The sequence below is a fragment of the Globicephala melas genome, chromosome 1 (genome assembly GCF_963455315.2).
Source record: "Globicephala melas chromosome 1, mGloMel1.2, whole genome shotgun sequence".
NCBI lineage: Eukaryota > Metazoa > Chordata > Mammalia > Artiodactyla > Delphinidae > Globicephala > Globicephala melas.
The window spans coordinates 150,768,644-150,789,295 of NC_083314.1; the positions used below are offsets into that span (position 1 = coordinate 150,768,644).

Sequence of the window (20,652 nt, forward strand, 5' to 3'; positions counted from 1 at the left end):
TTGGCTGGCCTCTAGGTTGCGGTCGGCCCAGGGCGAGCGCTCGGTGCGCGTTCTGGGACGTCTGCGCCTGGCGCGCGCCGCCGGCCCGCGCTCGCTCCCGTCCCTCCTCGCGCTCGCGGCGGCCCGGACGGCGCGCGCCGCCTCTCTCTCTTAGTCCGCCCCCGTCGGCCCTCGCGGAGCGCGCACCGGACCGGCCTAGGCTCCACACTCAAGCCGGCAGGCTCGCGGGTTTGCTCGCCCCGCCCCCCCCCACCCCGGCGCCGCAGCTGGGCGCTTGCGCGGGGCGCGTGGCCGTGGCCAGGGTCTCCGCCGCAGCCGGTGCAGCCGCCGCTGCTGCCGCTGCCGCCGCCTCAGTCAGTCAGTCAGTCCCCAGCAATGGCGGAAGGAGGTGAGCGAGAGGAGCTGCTCTCGCCACCGCCGGTCTCTCCGGCCAAGCGCCTGTGCTCGTGGCCCAGTCCGCAGGCTCACCACCCTCGCGGTTCGCCCGGGGCGGCCGGCGGCGGGGTGGGGGGCGTCGGCGGCAGCTGCCTGCCCCTGGGGGCCCGCCCCCACCTGCAGCCCGAGTCCTTGCTGGACTGTGCCGCCAAGACGGTTGCGGAAAAGTGGGCGTACGAGCGGGTGGAGGAGCGCTTCGAGCGGATCCCGGAGCCCGTGCAGCGCCGCATCGTCTACTGGTCCTTTCCGCGGAATGAGCGGGAGATCTGCATGTACTCCAGCTTCCAGTACCGCGGCGGCCCTGGCGCCGGCTCGGCTGGTGGCGCCGCGGGGGCTTCGCCGGCCGAGGAGGGGCCGCCGCCACCCCCCGGGGCCGCCGCTCCGGCCGGCTCCGCCCCCGGGGCCGCCGCGGCGGGGGCGTCCCCGGGACTGGGCTCAGGGGCAGGAGCCGCCGGCGGCGGTGGTGGCGAGGGGCTACCGTTCCGCCGGGGCATCCGTCTGCTGGACAGCGGCTCCGTGGAGAATGTGCTGCAAGTCGGTAGGTGCTCGCTTGACTCCTCTCGGGTCCCCGGCTTCCTCTTCCGCAGGTGCCTTCTCTGTGCACAAGCCCTGGGCCAAGACCCCGGCTTTCTGCCCAACTCCTGTTCTCCGGTGAAAGGACAAACTAGTCACATAAAAAACTTTTCTTAACATTTCGTTCAGGTCCACTGCTGCTCTTTCCTCCACCAGCCCAGTGCCCGCTTTTCTTTTTGTTTGAAGAGCGAATAGATCTCTTTTTTACTCTTCGTTCTACACCCCAGGCCAAGGCAAGAAGGATGGGGAGGTATGGCTTTCTGGATGTAATAATTTCTGAAATGCGTTTTTCTAATTTAAGTTTAGAGAGGAGAGAATTGTTAGTGAATCTGGAGCAAGCGGTCTTGCAGGGAATGTTTGAGGGACAGGCTGTCAATCTAGTCTTCGTAGATTGAAGCTGGGTATAATTAACTTTAAAAATGGAAAAAATCAACAAAATACTGTGCATTTCAGACAATTTTAATTACCTGCTTTAATATTTCCCCCCCTGGACCAGTGATACTTGGGAATCTAGGCTGTGGACTTAACAATAACCGAAGATGGAAATGTGACAGCTTCTCTTTTCCACACTCCCACCCAAGGAAAAAAAAAAGGCACAATCTGGAGTGGGGGTGGGGTCTATCTTCCTTGTCAGACTGGGGTAAATCAAAAGCTGGTCACATTGGGTTTTTCAAATGCTTCTCATTTAACAAGTCTTCATATTTGCTTTTGTTTTATCTTTTTGTTTGTGGAAAAATGAAAAGGATTTCTTTCTCTTGTACTCCTCCAGAGCTTCTAGTCAGTTTGTTCATCTTATTAAATATACAAATACAGTAGTCCTGATTTGTGGAATGGTTAGGAAGAAAGGGAAAAAAATGACATTGTTTAACATTGACTTGCTATGTGGGAAATTAAAACACTGATTTTTTTTTTTTTTCTATTTGGACTGTTACAGCATTTTGGAAGTGCATCTTATCTTTATGCATTTTATTGTACAGTATATGCTCATATTTATTGAAAAAATATTGATTTTTGAAAGGAGTTGGAGAGAGGTTGTTTTTAGAATTAAACAAGCACAGGAACACACATACACAGGAACCCTAGACATCTAGCTGTCTTCTCCCCAGGTAAAACTGACATATTTGAAATTTTTTTATTTTAAGAGTAGTACATTGTGGTGTTTCATATAAGGTAGTCTACTTCTGATTATTGAGAGTCACTGAACCCTGTGTTTCTTTTTAAAACAACATATACCACAATTTGTTTTGCAAATGTGAAGTGTAAATTTATCTAAATTTATGCTGTGTCAGAATATAGTGACAGTAAGTTGAGAAAGTTTTGTTTATTTGAGGCTAGTCCTTTGTGTGTTTGTGTGTATTTTTGAAATAATTAATTGAATAATCAGATAATTAAGGTGTACAGCTTTAATACTGAAAACATGAAAATGAATATAGGCATTTCTTTATTCGTCTGTAGACCTTATTCTTTGTATGAGTTTCTATCAGTTAACTTTTAAGATTCTTGTTTAAAATATTTTGAATTGAAAAGTGTCAATTTAAGTGGTCATTTTATAGTAAGAAATATTGGGTTTGAAAGAATTTTCAAACTTTGGGGGGCAGATGAGAGAGAGGAAGAGGTTTAAAGAGGTATATATTTTGAAAGTGACTATAATGTCAAGTTACAAATGAAATCAGATTTTGTGGGTGATCCAGGTCATGTTTAAATCAGATATTTTTCTTTTATAATAAGATAGTTGGCATGCTTATTAGGGTGATGAGCTCTTGTATGATAGTTTTAGGGACTGGAGAAAGGACATATATAAGCATATTTTCTGACTTTTACTTTGGGTTTCATAGATGAAGGTAGGAGAATGAATTAATCACTTTTAAGTAATGCTGTTTGAGAACCATGAGCTGTGTAATCTTTATTTTTCTGACTTTAATTATGCTAGTAAGTGTGGAAGAGAAGGATATTCCATTCTCTATCATTCTGAGTTCTGTATCTTGGCATGAACCATCTTTTAATATGTAAAGATAGAGACCCATCCCTCATCTCTTAAACCTAAAATGTGAGTATGTGACTTAATCTAGATGATAGGTTTTATAAAAGTATTGCCAAGAGATGAGTGAAAAAGTGATTTGTATGTAGCAAGATGGTAATCATGTTCTTCACTTTATAACTTCACTTCAAACTCAATATAATTACTCAGTGATATTAATAAAAATTCTACATATTTCCTTACTGTGTTCAAGCCATAGTTGTAACCTCAGAATTGGGAAGTTACTAAAGGCTGATACTTTAGGAAGGAAGGGATGTTAGGGTATTTCTATAACAACATCTTTTAAAGAAAAGATTCATAAGGGGATTTAAATAAGGAAAACAAGAATACCTTAAAATAAATAAATAAATTTAAAAATAAAGAGAACAGCACAACACAAAATTTGAAGGAAAAAAAATTAGACAACAACAAAAACTTGTACAAAGTGTAGGTATATTAAATTCGGTAACTTCTGATTACTTTCCACATGGAATCTGGTAATAGGGAGTCATGGCCTGGTTGAAAAGCAAATGCTCTGTAGAAAACATCAGATTTGGTATCAGAACTAAAACTTTCCCAGCTTGATGTAAGCAAATGGGAGGACTAGGTTGTTATGCTCAAAGGATACATTTCTTTTCCATGACAGTACTGAATCAGAAGTATTGTTCCTTTTAAAAGGGGAAAATTGTAAATTAGTGTTTTCATGGATGTCTGTAAGTTTGAAGCTCTGTGAATAGACTTTTCTGATCTCTCAGTATTATGAGGGTAATAGAGTTCAGGTGTTTTAAGCATCTGCATTTTTAACCTGTTTAAGAAGCCCATGGAAATAGTGGTAGTATAAACCTTGGGAAAATACTTACTCAGGAATCTGCAGATGGTATAAGAATGGTACAACTATAATTTACTAATAATTTTAAGATGTTGACCCTTTTTTGCTATCCATCATATTTTAAATGGATTTCTCTGTGTTTGGTAAAACTTAAAGGAGGTTTGTGTCTTCTCAGGGAAATCTGAATTGATTGAGGGAAAAGAAGCATTAACAGTTTTTCTCTTGTATGCAGAAATATTATATTTACTTGAATATTTAGATTTTCAAAAATTGGATAAAGGCATACAGGGTCCTTCAGTGCTGGTATTTCTTAATTATATAAATATCCAGAAATTATCATAGATTCTGACAGTTGAGCCCCATATTTTTAGCCTACATGTTTTCTAATAAACACATAATTTGTATGTGGATAGTCTTCAAGACTAGAGCCACAATGCTAAGTACTACTTTATGTGGAAGAGGTGTAATTACAAAGTTGATAATAATAAAAAGGTCCATTTCAGGAAGTTATCCATAGCTTAAACGTTAACTAGTAAGTTTATAATTATGAGCATGTATATATTATCAATAAACATCTATGAAATTTTTCTATAGTACAAACTTTTGTGAAATACAGCAGTAACAAGTATTACAGGTATTGATTTTTATATATAATTTGTTTTTAATCTCTGTTATTTAGGGGAACAAAAGATATCCTCATCTAAAAAGCTTTATAGCATTGTGTGTAAGTTAGAATAGATATAAAATCATAATAAAATTTCCATGTGGGGAAAAATGACTTACTTATATGTGAGATATTCCAGCAGGGAAAGCAGCTGCATACCTTTAAGGATAAGTGGTAACATTTTTTAGAGTAGAAACTTACCAAGTTTTAAAATCACATTGCTCTTTTATTTATTTTTTTTGATCAATGAATTCTCTCCTTCCTCCTCCACCACAGTGCCTCACACACACATCTTAATATTTAGTAAATGTTTGGTAATTTCCAAAATATACAAACAGCTCAATATCAAAAAAACAAAAAGCCCAGTCAAAAAATGGGCAGAAGACCTAAATAAACATTTCTCCAAAGAAGACATACAGATGGCCAACAGGCACATGAAAAGATTCTCAATATTGGTAATTATTAGAGAAATGCAAATGAAAGCTACAATGAGGTATCACCTCACACCAGTCAGAATGGCCATAATTAAAAAGTCTACAAATAATAAATGCTGGAGAGGCTCTGAAGAGAAAGGGACCCTCTTACACTATTGGTGGGAATGTAAATTGGTGCAGCCACTATGGAGAACAGTATGGAGGTTCCTTAAAAAACTAAAAATAGAGCTGCCATATGATCCAGCAATCCCACTCCTGGGCATATATCCAGACAAAACTCTAATTCGAAAAGATACATGCACCCCTATGTCCATAGCAGCACCTTTTACAATAGCCAAGACATGGAAATAACCTAAATGTCCATTGACAGAGGAATGAATAAAGGTGTGGTACATATATACAATGGAATATTACTCAGCCATAAAAAAGAATGAAATAATGCCATTTGCAGCAACATGGATGGACCTAGAGATTATCATACTAAGTGAAGTAAGTCAGACAGAGAAAGACAAATATCATATGATTTCACTTATATGTGGAATCTGAAAAAATGATACAAATGAACTTATTTACAAAACTGAAATAGACTCACAGACATAGAAAACAAACTTACGGTTACCAAAAGGGATAGTGGGGGTTGGGGGGAGAGATAAATTAGGAGTTTGGGGTTAACATTACAGACTACTGTATATAAAGTTGGTAGACAACGAGGACCTCCTGTAATAGCACAGGGAACTATATACAATATCTTGTAATAACCTACAATGGAAGAGAATATGAAAAAGAATATATATGTTCGTGTGTATAACTGAATTGCTTTGCTGTACACTTGAAACTAACATAACATTGTAAATTAAGTATACTTTGGTAAAAAAAAGTTTGATGAATAGTGAATGTTTAGAAGTTTAAAAACAGACTTCTCAGTATTCTAAAACTAAGAGAGATACATGAATTTTTATAACGAGTGCAGTGTTAGAAGACATGGGGAAAACTCCATACTTGCGCATATAATAAGCTGATAACAGTAAGTGGTATGAACGTTGCAACAGTGTGTATCTTTTATGTTGACTGTCTGTTTTATGTGAAGAATGGTGATTTATCAGTTTCTTCAAAACTTCAGATGCATTCTTATTGAAAGTGACTTTCTCAAGGAATAGAGCTTTAGATTTTAAAGATAATGAATAAACTAAAGATAGTGGACTTTTAGAGGTTATCTTTATTTTAGGAATTAAAAAAATGTATTATTGAATGTGAATACAAAGTCTAAATTTTGAAGTGAAAGGGCCGGAAATTTACTTAAGCCTATGTGAAACAATTTCTTTGCTCTTGTTTCAGTAATGGCTATTAAAAATCAAGACACTGAGACTTCCCTGGTGGTCCAGTGGCTAAGACTCTGTGTTCCCAATGCAGGGGGCCTAGGTTCGATCCCTGGTCAGGGAACTAGATCCTACATGCCGCAACTAAAGACCCTGCATGCCACAACCAAGAAGATCCTCATGCCACAACTAAAAGTCCCGCGTGCTGCAACTAAGACCTGGTGCAGCCAGATAGATAAATAAATAAATAAATAAACTATTAAAAAAAAATCAAGACATTAACCATCAGTATCTTATGCTTGATGGCTATATATATACACACACGTGTTAAAATGTATAGCGCTGTACCCCCAAAAGTCACATTTACTGTATTATTTTAGAAAATAATTTTTAAAAATCAAGATGTTAATATGTCAGTAAATTAATGTATAAGAGAAATACTGAAAATGCTGTACTAGTTTCCTATGGCTGCTGTAACAAACTGCCACAAACTGGGTGGCTTAAAACAACAGAAATTTACTGTCTCACAGTTCTGGAGGCTGGAAGTCTGAAATCAAGGTATCGGCAGGGTCATGCTCCCTCTGAAACCAATGGGGAAATCCTTCCTTGCCTCTTGCTAGCTTCTGGTGGTTTGCCAGGAGTCTTTGGCATTCCTTGGTATACAACTGCATAACTCCAATCTCTGCCTTCTTTGTCACAGGCGTTCTTCCTATGTATCTCTGTCTTCACGTGGCCATTTTATAAGGACGTGGATTATTGGATTAGGGGCCTACACTGCTCCAGTATGAGCTCATTTTACCTAATTACACGTGCAATGACCCTATTTCCAAAAAATACATCACGTTCTGAGGTACTGGGGGTTAGGACTTCAACATACCAATTTTGGAGGACACAATTCAACTCATAACAGCTTCTCATGCTTGTTTTTTGTTGCATAACAGAGTTTCATGTGAATTTTAAACTTTTATATGTTGGATATAGCTTAAATTAGAAATCACCAAATTCACTTTATTAGGTAAGCATTATTTCAATTTAATTGATTCAATTTGCATGATGATTATTTAATATTTTTAACACATGTGGGACTTTTTTGACAAATAAGTGGTCATTTAAAGGTTAAACCTGTCATCCTTCTTTATAAAAAATGATGACTGTGCAATATAGCACTCAGGGTACATGCATGGATGAACAGATTACTGTGGGATTTTTTTCATGCATAGCATTTATAACTTGTTTATAGAAATAGGTAACCCTCAGTTGTCCAGAGCCTCTTCAGCATCTCCTCCTTCAGTCAGATCACCAGTGGCTTGAGTGTTCTGCCAGTTCTGCATCATCCACTGTACAAGAAGGTATGAGACTTCGCTGATAGCTTAAGGGCATAAAGATCACAGTGCTTGAAGCTTATGGAGAAACAGGAGGACAAACTGGAGATGCTGTACAAGCTCATCCTGGTGGAAAACAAGAGCCTGAGCTGAGGGGCACCTTGTATGGACTTTCTCTGTCATATGTACAAGGAAGTTCAGCAGCTACTGAGCTAGAGCAAGTGGGTAAACAGAATAGGGTCCTAGGCCAGCTTCCAGAAAGTACCCCAGGAGAGCAGAGAAATCTGGACAGTTGCATATCTTATAAGTCATGTAAGCTGACCTCAGTCTCTTTGCTGGGAGGGGGAAGTTTAAGGAGATACTTTCTTTTCTAGGCTGAAGTATCCTACCACTCTGTCATGTCCTACTGATGGAAGGTGCCCCTAATCCCATCACTTTATCTTGCTTTTCCTGTGGTAATGCATGTAGTTTCTCAGTTCACTTTATGTGATTTGGTGTTGGGGAATTTGGAGGCACTCAGACCCTGGCAATTTTATGTGCCCCTTTGGACCAGCCTTCAAGAAGAGAGGGGCAGGCAGGAAGGAGTGGGGATCCCAGGATTACTACAGGGGGAGGGCCTGCTAATTTAGCTCTGTGTTAGCAACAGCTTCCTCTATTAGGGATAAAACATACACATGCACAAGAGCTGGGGTATAGACCATAGGTGGTGGAGAGAAAAATGATCCGTCCTTCTTGGGCCTGGAAGTCAGCAGCAACATCAGAGTGGTTGATTAGCTTTCCCTCTCTGCTTCCACTCTTCTTTTTCTCTCCTGCAATGATTGGTGATCACCCCATGGATAGAGATGCATTGTCAGAGATGAATAAGTCTGGGAACTGGGTTACAAAATAAATTAAGATCTGGGAGAGATACCAGCCTTCTTTCCAGCTGGAGAGGCCCCAACACTGAATGGTTCTGTAGGGAGTCTGATCATCAACTTGCAGTACCTCACAGAGCCAGCCGATTTCCCACTCTGAGCTCCTACTGGAAACACTGCTTCTCCAAGCTGGGGGTTCTTGAGGAGAGAGGCAGAGGTGCCTGGAGCAGGTCTCTCCTGCCTGGACACCACTTGGGCTTTGGTATTGACAGAGTGGCTGACAGTTATCTTCCAACCCAAACTGGCTGGGACAGGACAAGGGCTAGCCTTGATGGTGGCCAGGCTCACCTGCTCCCAGCCTGGGATACCCCTGCTCTGGACCTCTTATTTCTCTTTATTGGTTTATTTTTCAATGCATCTTTAATTTGTAAAGAAATGAAATAAAGATATAAAAGAAAAAGAAATAGGTAACCCTGAAAGCATATGAACCATGTCTTAACCTTTTTCCAAACCCCAAGTTAATATGGTTTGGAATTGTGTTTGATATTAGAAATAGACTGCAGTCTATTCCAGATTACTTTTATGTGAATTTTCTACCTTGTGGTTTATTTATAGGGTTATTTCTTCCCTCATATAGGCAGCATGCTTCTTGGCCACTTTTAGCCTGTCATGGAGCTGGTATGCCAAGGAAATCACACTCATTTTAACATTAGGTTTAGCATTATATTATCATATGCTAAATTACTCTGATACTTTTCATAATCACATGTAGCCAACTGATTAATTTTTGGTTCTCAGTATTGAGAAAAATTGTCCTCCCTCTTAGAATGTATAATGTGATATGCTGTAAATTGGTACTCAGTACATGCTTATTGAATGAATGAGTAAACTGTTGTATAATTTAAAAAATATTTATGTAGTATGGAAATCTCTCTTCCTTGATTTATATGTAACTGGAGCCTAGGAGATATACTGGCAAGATATATAAATAAAATAAAGATGTAATTTCTGCATGTTTTTGATTTTAAAAACATATATAGATTAAAAAATACCATTGAAGGTTATTATTAACTAGTTCTTGATTCATTCATTGAACATTTAGCCACTTGTTTTGTGTAAAGCTCAGTAAATAATTGTTTACTTATTTTGAGTAGAAATCATTCCAAAATACTTTGTTTTTCCCTACCTTAGAATACAAACCCAAGTTGGGCACCAAAGCCTATGCTTCTAGAACTGCATTATATTGCCGTCTGTATGTAGGTGGGAAGTTGTAAACTGAGTGGGTACTTGACCCTAAGAAATTCTCTGAAACCTGCTTTTGAAAAGCTTTTTCGGTCATTTGCTTCTTTCTCATTATAATGGAGTGATGAATGTGGTAAGCAAGGCAGTATAACATAGTTACCTTCTTTAAAAATACATTGTTGAATCAAAAGATGAAGTACCCTCTACCTAGTGGTTTTCTTACCTTAAGAACAGTTGTTTTTATATTTATTTAGTCCTTAGGGAAATGCAAATTAAAACCTAAGGAAATACTATACACACACTAGAATGTGTAAAATAAAAGACTGACACTGCCAAGTACTGACAAGGATGTGGAGCAACTAGAAGAACTCTCTTACATTGCTGGTGGGAATGAAAAATGATACAGCCACTGTGGAAAACAGTTTCTTTCTTTTTTAAAAAAAATTTATTTATTTTATTATTTGGCTGCATTGGGTCTTTGTTGCTGCGCGTGGGCTTTTCTCTGGTTGCAGGAGCACCGGCTGTAGGCGCGTGGGCTTCAGTAGTTGTGGCTCACAGGCTCTAGAGTGCAGGCTCAGTAGTTGTGGCGCAAGGGCTTAGTTACTCTGTGGCATGTGGGATCTTCCCAGAGCAGGGATCAAACCCGTGTCCCTTGCATTGGTAGGCGGATTCTTAACCACTGCGCCACCAGGGAATTCCCAGAGAATAGTTTCTTATAAAATTAATCATACTCTTAATCATAAGATTCAGCAATCTATTACTAGGTATTTACTTTAAAGAAATGAAAACATATGTTCATATAAAGATTTGTACTTGAATATTCACAACAGCTTTATTCAGAATAGCCCTAAACAGGAAACAACCCATATGTCTATGAAATGGGTGAATAGATAAAGAAATTGTTGTATATGCATATAGTGGAATACTATTCAGCAATAAAAAAGAACAAACTGATGGCCTAAAACATGGATGATTCTTAAAAGCATTATGCTAAATAAAAGAAGCCAGACCAAAAAGAGAACATACAATACAATTCCATATACATGAAATTTTAGAAAGCCTTAAGCTATAGTGACAGAAAGTAAATCAGTGGGGCATGAGGAAACTTTTTTGGGTAATGGAAATGTTCTATGTTGTGATTATGGTAGTGGTTACATGGCTGTATTCATTTGTCAAAACTTAATTGTATACTTAAAATTGGTATATTTTATTGAATGTAAATTATGCCTCACAAATTGATTTTAAAGGAAAGAGTGGTGGGTTCCAATCTTGGCTTCACATTAAAATCACCTGGGGAGATTTTTTAAAAAATTGTGCCAAGGACTCACCCCGAATTAATTAAATAAGAATTTGTTGAGAATAAGGACTGAACTTCAGAATTTTTAAAAAGTTCCTTGGTTGTTTTATATGCAGCCAGGGTTTGAAAACACTGTTCTAGAAAAATGATCACCTTTATTAGTGTTGTCAGTGTTTTTAAACTTATCATAGGCAGTCAAAACATTATGTAATATTTATTACACAAATGCTATGGACTACGTCAACTTTCTTTTCTACTTCAGTCTATTTTCTTTTATCTATCTTTAGGTTTATTAATGGATTTCAAGGAAAATTATTCTCTTACTACTTAAAATGTGTGTCTGTGTTTTGGAAAGGTCTTATGCAAAAGTATATAAATTCTTACCGTCAAAAGACACTTGTATAAATGTAATGCCAACATATAATTTTATTCATGTTTGTTCATTCCTCCATTCATTTATAAAACTTATATTTAACATTTTTAAATATTCTGTGCAAAATAGAATATAAATTCTGTATTTAAGGAGTATACAGTTTAGTATTGGATACATGTTAAAATAGCACTTAACACAGTGTTCTGTAATAATAGAGGTAGTTACTGTGGAGGCAAAGGGTAGAAAGCGATTAGAGAAATGAGGACAGCTGGATAAATTGCTCTATTTTAATATTTTAATTATAAGAAGTTTAAAAATTATGTCTAATATTGCAATATTAGATTGAAAACACTATTTATTGCTTACAAGATTGACCCTTCATGAAATTCTTTCTATATTGGCATTTCTCTGCCCTATAATACTCTAGCCCATAGTTGATTCAAAGGGGTAACATTGGCAGGCAGGAAGATGACAAAAATACTGCAGATATTCTTTTTTTTCAGAATAAATTTTATAGATTTCTGTCTTTAGAATAGCTTTGTTTTATCTTCATAGGATCCTTTTTTTCTTTTTTAAAAAAATTGTTGCTTTTTTAAGGTACAAATATGATAGAGCTAATCAGTAAAATAGATTTTGGTCCATCCATACATTCATTATCTTGCATTCTGTAAGCAACAGGAGAATGTATTATGCCTTTGAAAGCCTTTGGAGATAATTACATTTTTTCCTATTCATTCATGGTTTTATTGAATGCAAGCCTGCCACGTTAATACATTCAGGAAGTCAGCCTGTTTTTATTTTGCTTAAATCTATCAACACCTGGTAAACGGACATGACTGTCGAGCATCACCAACATACATTGATGTTAGTGGTATAAAATCCTTCCCCATGTTACGGTTCTTGTGAAAAAATACTTTTGCTAATCTCTTCTCTCACTCAATATTATATTATTATTTTTAATTAAAGTATAGATGATTTAGAATTTTATATTGTTTCAGGTGTACAATATAGTGATTCAGTTTTTTATAGATTATACTCTCAATATTATTGTACTCTTTACTGTCATGTATATTTGCATTTATCTACTATATATTATATTATTACACATTATATATTATATAATATGACATATGATATATATGTGATTATATTATATATTATCACATATATGCAGGGACTATGCAGCAGGTAGCCTCAGAATTCTGGCTCCTCACTATGTCTCAGTTTCCTCAACTATAAATGGACCAGAATGATGGTCCATTTGTTTTATACTCAAAAAGAATTGTTTTGAGTATAAATTAATTAACATGTTAAGTATTTAGAACAGGGCCTAGCACTTATCAGGTATTACGTAAATATTCATTCACTATTATTCTTGTATCAAAATTGTTGAGAGTATTCCATACTTGTTACCTTTCCTTCTTTAACTTTCTTGCCACCTCTGAAGCCTTTTCAATCTGACTTTTGCTTTTGCTCACTATATTAAAATTGATCTCTTAAAGGTCACCAGTGACCTCATGATTGCCAGACACGGTATCCTTTTTCCAGTCCTCATCCTTCATGACCTCTGTATAGCATTTTCTGTAGTCTTCTGAACCTTCCTGTTGAAACGTTTCTTCCTAGATTTTTGTTTTACTTCACCATTCTGGTTTTCCTTCTACCTTCCTTCTTTATTCTCTAACCCCACAAAAGTAGGATTACCTTCTTGCCCCAAGTTTTCTAATTAAGCAATCTTATTTATTTCTACAGCTTCAATAACTATTTTAAGAACATGAGTTAGTATCATATAATGTAATGGTTTCAAATTTGTTTCAAGTACCTCTACTTATTTTCAAATGAAATCTTACATAATATTCCAGTTTTTGCAGCAGAAAAATTTGAGATGTTTGGGGAATTGGGATGGGGCCCAAAACTCAGGCAGCTTGGCCAGCTTCTTCCCTTTGATCCCTGAAGCACTTCCAAATAATCTTAATCTTGGGATTTGTAGTCCGGAGATCTGCCTGAGATTTCTCATCTGAACAAGTGTTAGGATTTTTGTGAGATTCTAAAGAAACTAATATACATGAAAGTACTTTATAAATGTCACTGTGCAAATACTATGACTGTTAAGTGTACATCATTTTTCTCCCTCTTGAATTCAAGATCAGCATGTATAGTTGCCTGCTAGATATTTCTAAATGGATACCCTAATAGCCACTCAAAGTGAATATGTCTGATAAGGGATTAATGTTCAGAATATGTAAAGAACTCCTACAACTCAACAACAAAAAGCAAACAACCTGATTAAAAAATGATCAAAGGACTTGAATAAACACTTCTACAAGGAAGATATGCAAATGGCCAATAAGCATGTGAAAAGATGCTCAACATCACTCCCTGATTATTAGGAAAATGCAAAAAACCACAATGGGACATCATATCCATTAGGATGACTGTTATAAAGAAAAAACCCCCAGAAAATAACAAGTGTTGGTAAGGATATGGTGAAATTGGAACCCTTGTGCATCACTAATGGGAATATAAAATGGTGCAGCTTCTGTGGAAAATGTTATGGTAGTTCCTCAAAAAACTAAACATAAAATTACTGGATCCAGCAATTCCGCTTCTGGGTCTGTGGCCAAAAGAATTGAAAGCAGGAACTCGAACAGATATTTGTACACCCACATTATAGCAGCAGTAGTCACAATTGCCAAAAGGTGCAAGCAACCCAAGTGTCCAACGACAGATGAATGGATAGACAAAATTTAGTATATATATCCAATTTACTATTATTCAGCCTTAAAAGGAAGGAAATTCTGACACTTGGTACAACATGGATGAACCTTGAGGACATTATGCTCAGTGAAGTAAGCCAGACACAAAAGGTCAAAAATTATATGATTCCACTTATATGAGATACCTAAAATAGGCAAATTCATAAGACACAGAAAGTAAAATAGAGGTTACCAGAGGCTGGGGGGAGAGGGGAATGGAAAGTTATTTAAGGGGTACACAGAGTTTTATTATGGGATAATGAAAAAGTTCTAGGGACTTCCCTGGTGGTGCAGTGGTTAAGAATCCGCCTGCCAATGCAGGGGACACGAGTTTGATCCCTGGTCCGGGAAGATCCCACATGCTGCGGAGCAGCTAAGCCCATGTGCCAAAACTACTGAGCCTGCGTTTTAGAGCCCGTGAGCCACAACTACTGAGCCTGCGTGCCACAACTACTGAAGCCCGCGCACCTAGAGCCTGTGCTTCACAACAAGAGAAGACACCGCAATGAGAAGTCCGCACACTGCAACGAAGAGTAGCCCCTGCTCGCCGCAACTAGAGAAAGCCTGTGTGCAGCAACGAAGACCCAGTGCAGCCAAAATAAATAAAATAAAATAAAGAAATTTATAAAAAAAAGAAAAAGTTCTAGAGATGGATAATGGTGATGGTTGCACAGCAGTGTGAATGTACTTAATGCCACTGAACTGTACGCTTAAAATGGGTAAAGAGTACATCTTGTTTATATTTTACCACAAGAAAAAATGTTTTAAAAAAGGCTACATGTCATATGATTCAGTTTATATGAAATGTCCAGAATAGGCAAATCCTAAAGACAGAAAGTAGATTCGTGGTTTTCAGGACCTGGCGGTAGGGAAAATAATTGCTAATGGGTATGGGGTTTCCTTTTTGGGTGATGAAATGTTCTAATATTAGATAATGGTGATGATTGTGAATATACTAAATACCACTGAATTGTATACTTTAAAAGAGTGAGTTTTGTGATATATGAATTACATCACAATAAAGCTGTTATTAAAAAAGCAAATATTCCAAATAGGAAAAAAAAACTTCAAAGACATTCTTTTTCTTAGGAAATGAGGTCTAAATTCCTAAGCCTTATTATTAGAGACTGGGGTTCAAATTTCAGTTCTGCTACTTTCTAGCTGTGTAACCTTGGATGACAAGTTACTTAACCCTTCTATGCCTCAGTTTCTTTATCTCTAAAATGGAGACACCATCTCAGAATGTTTATATGATAATTAAATGAGATAATGTATTCAAAGTCAACCTGGAATTTCTTACACATTGTAGCGTAGTACTATGAATATTAATTCTCTTTCTTTTAACCTTCCCTGCCTCTTAATAGTCTATACATCTGTTCTTAAAAGTGCCTTTTCCTTATCTACTTAGTTGAAATTAAACCTTCCATTTTAGTCCTATGCATTATTCAGCAATTGTTTATTAAGTACATATTATGTGTTAGGCTCTTGTCTAGATGCTTGGAGATATGGCAGTGAATAAAAGAGAGTTCCCGCTTTCATGGAGCGTACATTTTAGTTAGGGGACAGACAGCACTTTCTACTTTCAGCTTGTGTTATAATTATTTATTATTAGGTATGATTTTCTCTTCCAGTCTGTAAGCACTTCTAGGGCAAGGACTGTATCCTACAATATATTCAGCATCCAGTACAATACCTAGTAGAATTCATAATGGACTTTTAAGAGGTCTTTGTGGAAATGAATTGAAACCATTATCTTTTTAATTTCTATGATTTTCATAATAGTGATTCCCAACACTGCTCCTTTATATTTTACTCACGTCACTTGAGGAACTTTGTTAAAATACATTCTGGGGCTCCACCCTTGTAAATTCTAGTTGACTAAAATTGGAACGGGGCTCAGGAATCTGTTTCTTTGACAAGCTCTCCAGGTTTAAATGTTTGGGATCCAGTATTCCATAGTACTTAGCACAGTGATTTACATGGAAAAAGCTTAGTAGATGTTGATTGAATTGCTCTATTGATTGATTTATACACTAGTTTTTTCCAAACCAGATTTGGAACTTGTGGGTCAAATTGAAAAAAATGGATAGAGTGGTTATAGGAAAGCATATGAAAAAGTCATTAATCTTAGCAATACTGCATTTGCTATTAGGAAAACCACTAATATCTATCCGTTGTTCTTTTTATTTATTTATTTGAGTAATTTTTAAAATAAATTTATTTTATTAATTTATTTTTGGCTGTGTTGGGTCTTCGTTGCTGTGCATGGGCTTTCTCTAGTTGCGGCGAGCAGGGGCTGCTCTTTGTTGCGGTGCGCGGGCTTCTCATTGTGGTGGCTTCTCTTGTTGCAGAGCATGGGCCCAAGGAGTGTGGGCTTCAGTAGTTGTGGTGCATGGGCTCAGTAGTTGTGGCACAAGGGCTTAGTTGCTCTGTGGCATGTGGGATCTTCCCGTTCCCTGCATTAGTAGCAGATTCTTAACCACTGCACCACCAGGGAAGTCCCTATCCTTTGTTCTTTTTATTTATTATTATTTTTTTATTTATTTAAAAAATTTTTTTTACATCTTTATTGAAGTTTAATTGCTTTACAATGGTGTGTTAGTTTCTGCTTTATAACAAAGTGAATCAGTTATACATATACATATATTCCCATATCTCTTCCCTCTTGCGTCTCCCTCCCTCCCATCCTCCCTATCCCACCCCTCTAGGTGGTCACAAAGCACCGAGCTAATCTCCCTGTGCTATGCGGCTGCTTCCCACTAGCTATCTATTTTACGTTTGGGAGTGTATATATGTACATGCCACTCTCTCACTTTGTCCCAGCTTACCCTTCCCCCTCCCCATATCCTCAAGTCCATTCTCTAGTAGGTCTGTGTCTTTATTCCTGTCTTACCCCTAGGTTCTTCATGACAATTTTTTTTTCTTATATCCATATATATGTGTTAGCATACAGTATTTTTCTTTCTCTTTCTGACTTACTTCACTCTGTATGACGGCCTCTAGATCCATCCACCTCACTACAAATAACTCAATTTCATTTCTTTTTATGGCTGAGTATTATTCCATTGTATATATGTGCCACATCTTCTTTATCCATTCATCCGATGATGGACACTTAGGTTGTTTCCATCTATCTCCTGACTATTGTAAATAGAGCTGCAATGAACATTTTGGTACATGACTCTTTTTGAATTATGGTTTTCTCAGGGTATATGCCCAGTAGTGGGATTGCTGGGTCGTATGGTAGTTCTATTTTTAGTTTTTTAAGGAACCTCCATACTGTTCTCCATAGTGGCTGTACCAATTCACATTCCCACCAGCAGTGCAAGAGTGTTCCCTTTTCTCCACACGCTCTCCAGCGTTTATTGTTTCTAGATTTTTTGATGATGGCCATTCTGACTGGTGTGAGATGATATCTCATTGTAGTTTTGATTTGCATTTCTCTAATGATTAATGATGTTGAGCATTCCTTCATGTGTTTGTTGGCAATCTGTATATCTTCTTTGGAGAAATGTCTATTTATATCTTCTGCCCATTTTTGGATTGGGTTGTTTGTTTTTTTGTTATTGAGCTGCATGTGCTGCTTGTAAATTTGGAGATTAATCCTTTGTCAGTTGCAAATATTTTCTCCCATTCTGAGGGTTGTCTTTTCGTCTTGTTTATGGTTTCCTTTGCTGTGCAAAAGCTTTGAAGTTTCATTAGGTCCCATTTGTTTATTTTTTTTTTTCCATTTCTCTAGGAAGTGGGTCAAAAAGAATCTTGCTGTGATTTATGTCATAGAGTGTTCTGCCTATGTTTTCCTCTAAGAGTTTATAGTTTCTGGCCTTATATTTAGGTCTTTAATCCATTTTGAGCTTATTTTTGTTTATGGTGTTAGGGAGTGTTCTAATCTCATACTTTTACATGTACCTGTCCAGTTTTCCCAGCACCATTTATTGAAGAGGCTGTCCTTTCTCCACTGTACATTCCTGCCTCCTTTATCAAAGATAAGGTGACCATATGTGCGTGGGTTTATCTCTGGGCTTTCTATCCTGTTCCATTGATCTATCTTTCTGTTTTTGTGCCAGAACCATACTGTCTTGATTACTGTAGCTTTGTAGTATAGTCTGAAGTCAGGGAGCCTGATTCCTCCAGCTCCATTTTTCGTTCTCAAGATTGCTTTGGCTATTCGGGGTCTTTTGTGTTTCCATACAAATCGTGAAATTTTTTGTTCTAGTTCTGTGAAAAATGCCAGTGGTAGTTTGATAGGGATTGCATTGAATCTGTAGATTTCTTTGGGTAGTAGAGTCATTTTCACAATGTTGATTCTTCCAATCCAAGAACATGGTATATCTCTCCATCCATTTGTATCATCTTTAATTTCTTTCATCAGTGTATTATAATTTTTTGCATACAGGTCTTTTGTCTCCTTAGGTAGGTTTATTCCTAGATATTTTATTCTTTTTGTTGCAGTGGTAAATGGGAGTGTTTTCTTGATTTCAGTTTCAGATTTTTCATCATTAGTATATAGGAATGCCAGAGATTTCTGTGCATTAATTTTGTATCCTGCTACTTTACCAAAGTCATTGATTAGCTCTAGTAGTTTTCTGGTAGCATCTTTAGGATTCTCTATGTATAGTATCATGTCGTCTGCAAACAGTGACAGCTTTACTTCTTCTTTTCCGATTTGGATTCCTTTTATTTCCTTTTCTTCTCTGATTGCTGTGGCTAAAACTTCCAAAACTCTGTTGAATAAGAGAGGTGAGAGTGGGCAACCTTGTCTTGTTCCTGATCTTAGTGGATATGCTTTCAGTTCTTCCAAAAAAGGGGAAATCGACAGTAACACATTGATACTAGGGGACTTTATCACCCCACTTTCACCAATGGACTGATCATCCAAAATGAAAATGAGTAAGGAGACACAAGCTTTAAATGATACATTAAACAAGATGGACTTAATTGACATTTATAGGACATTCCATCCAAAAACAACAGAATACACATTTTTCTCAAGTGCTCATGGAACATTCTCCAGGATAGATCATATCTTGGGTCACAAATCAAGCCTTGTTAAATTTAAAAAAATTGAAATTGTATCAAGTATCTTTTCCGACCACAGCGCTATGAGACTAGGTATCAATTACAGGAAAAGATCTGTAAAAAATACAAACACATGGGCTTCCCTGGTGGCGCAGTGGTTGGGAGTCCGCCTGCTGATGCAGGGAACGTGAGTTCATGCCCCGGTCCGGGAGGATCCCGTGTGCCGCGGAGCGGGTGGGCCCGTGGGCCATGGCCACTGGACCTGCGCGTCCGGAGCCTGTGCTCCGCAGCGGGAGAGGCTGTAGTGGTGAGAGGCCCGCGTGCTGAGGAAAAAAAAAACAAACAAACTCATGGAGGCTGAACAATACACTACTTAATAACGAAGCGATCACTGAAGAAATCAAAGAGGAAATCAAAAAATACGTAGAAACAAATGACAATGGAGACACGACGACCCAAAACCTATGGGATGCAGCAAAAGCAGTTCTAAGAGGGAAGTTTATAGCAATACAATCCTACCTTAAGAAACAGGAAACATCTTGAATAAACAACCTAAACTTGCACCTAAAGCAATTAGAGAAAGGAGAACAAAAAACCCCCAAAGTTAACAGAAGGAAAGAAATCATAAAGATCAGATCAGAAATAAATGAAAAAGAAATGAAGGAAACGATAGCAAAGATCAATAAAACTAAAAGCTGGTTCTTTGAGAAGATAAACAAAATTGATAAACCATTAGCCAGACTCATCAAGAAAAAAAGGGAGAAGACTGAAATCAATAGAATAAGAAATGAAAAAGGAGAAGTAACAACTGACACTGCATAAATACAAAAGATCATGAGAGATTACTACAAGCAACTCTATGCCAATAAAATGGACAATCTGAAAGAAATGGACAAATTCTTAGAAATGCACAACCTGCCGAGACTGAATCAGGAAGAAATAGAAAATATGAACAGACCAATCACAAGCACTGAAATTGAACCTGTGATTAAAAATCTTCCAACAAACAAAAGCCCAGGACCAGATGGCTTCACAGGCAAATTCTATCAAACATTTAGAGAAGAGTGAACACCTATCCTTCTCAAACTCTTCCAAAATATAGCAGAGGGAGGAATACTCCCAAACTCATTCTATGAGGCCACCATCACCCTGATACCAAAACCAGACAAGGATGTCACAAAGGAGAAAACTACAGGCCTATATCACTGATGAACATCGATGCAAAAATCCTCAACAATATACTAGCAAATAGAATCCAACAGCACATTAAAAGGATCATACACCATGATCAAGTGGGGTTTATTCCAGGAATGCAAGGATTCTTCAATATACGCAAATCAATCAATGTGATACACCGTATTAACAATTTGAAGGAGAAAAACCATATGATCATCTCAATAGATTCAGAGAAAGCTTTCGACAAAATTCAGCACCCATTTATGATAAAAACCCTGCAGAAAGTAGTCACAGAGGGAACTTTCCTCAACATAATAAAGGCCATATATGACAAACCCACAGCCAACA

General features: G+C 37.9%; 1 protein-coding gene across 1 annotated transcript in view; it reads left to right on the forward strand.

Annotated features, from left to right (window-relative positions):
- Positions 1–285: 285 nt before the first annotated feature.
- The window catches only part of ZSWIM5 (zinc finger SWIM-type containing 5), a 262,868-nt gene continuing 242,501 nt past the window's right edge, over positions 286–20,652 (forward strand). Inside the window, exon 1 of the mRNA XM_030869954.2 lies at positions 286–973. Coding sequence (XP_030725814.1) covers positions 376–973 — 598 coding nt within the window. The 5' untranslated portion in view covers positions 286–375. The remainder of the gene's footprint in view (positions 974–20,652) is intronic.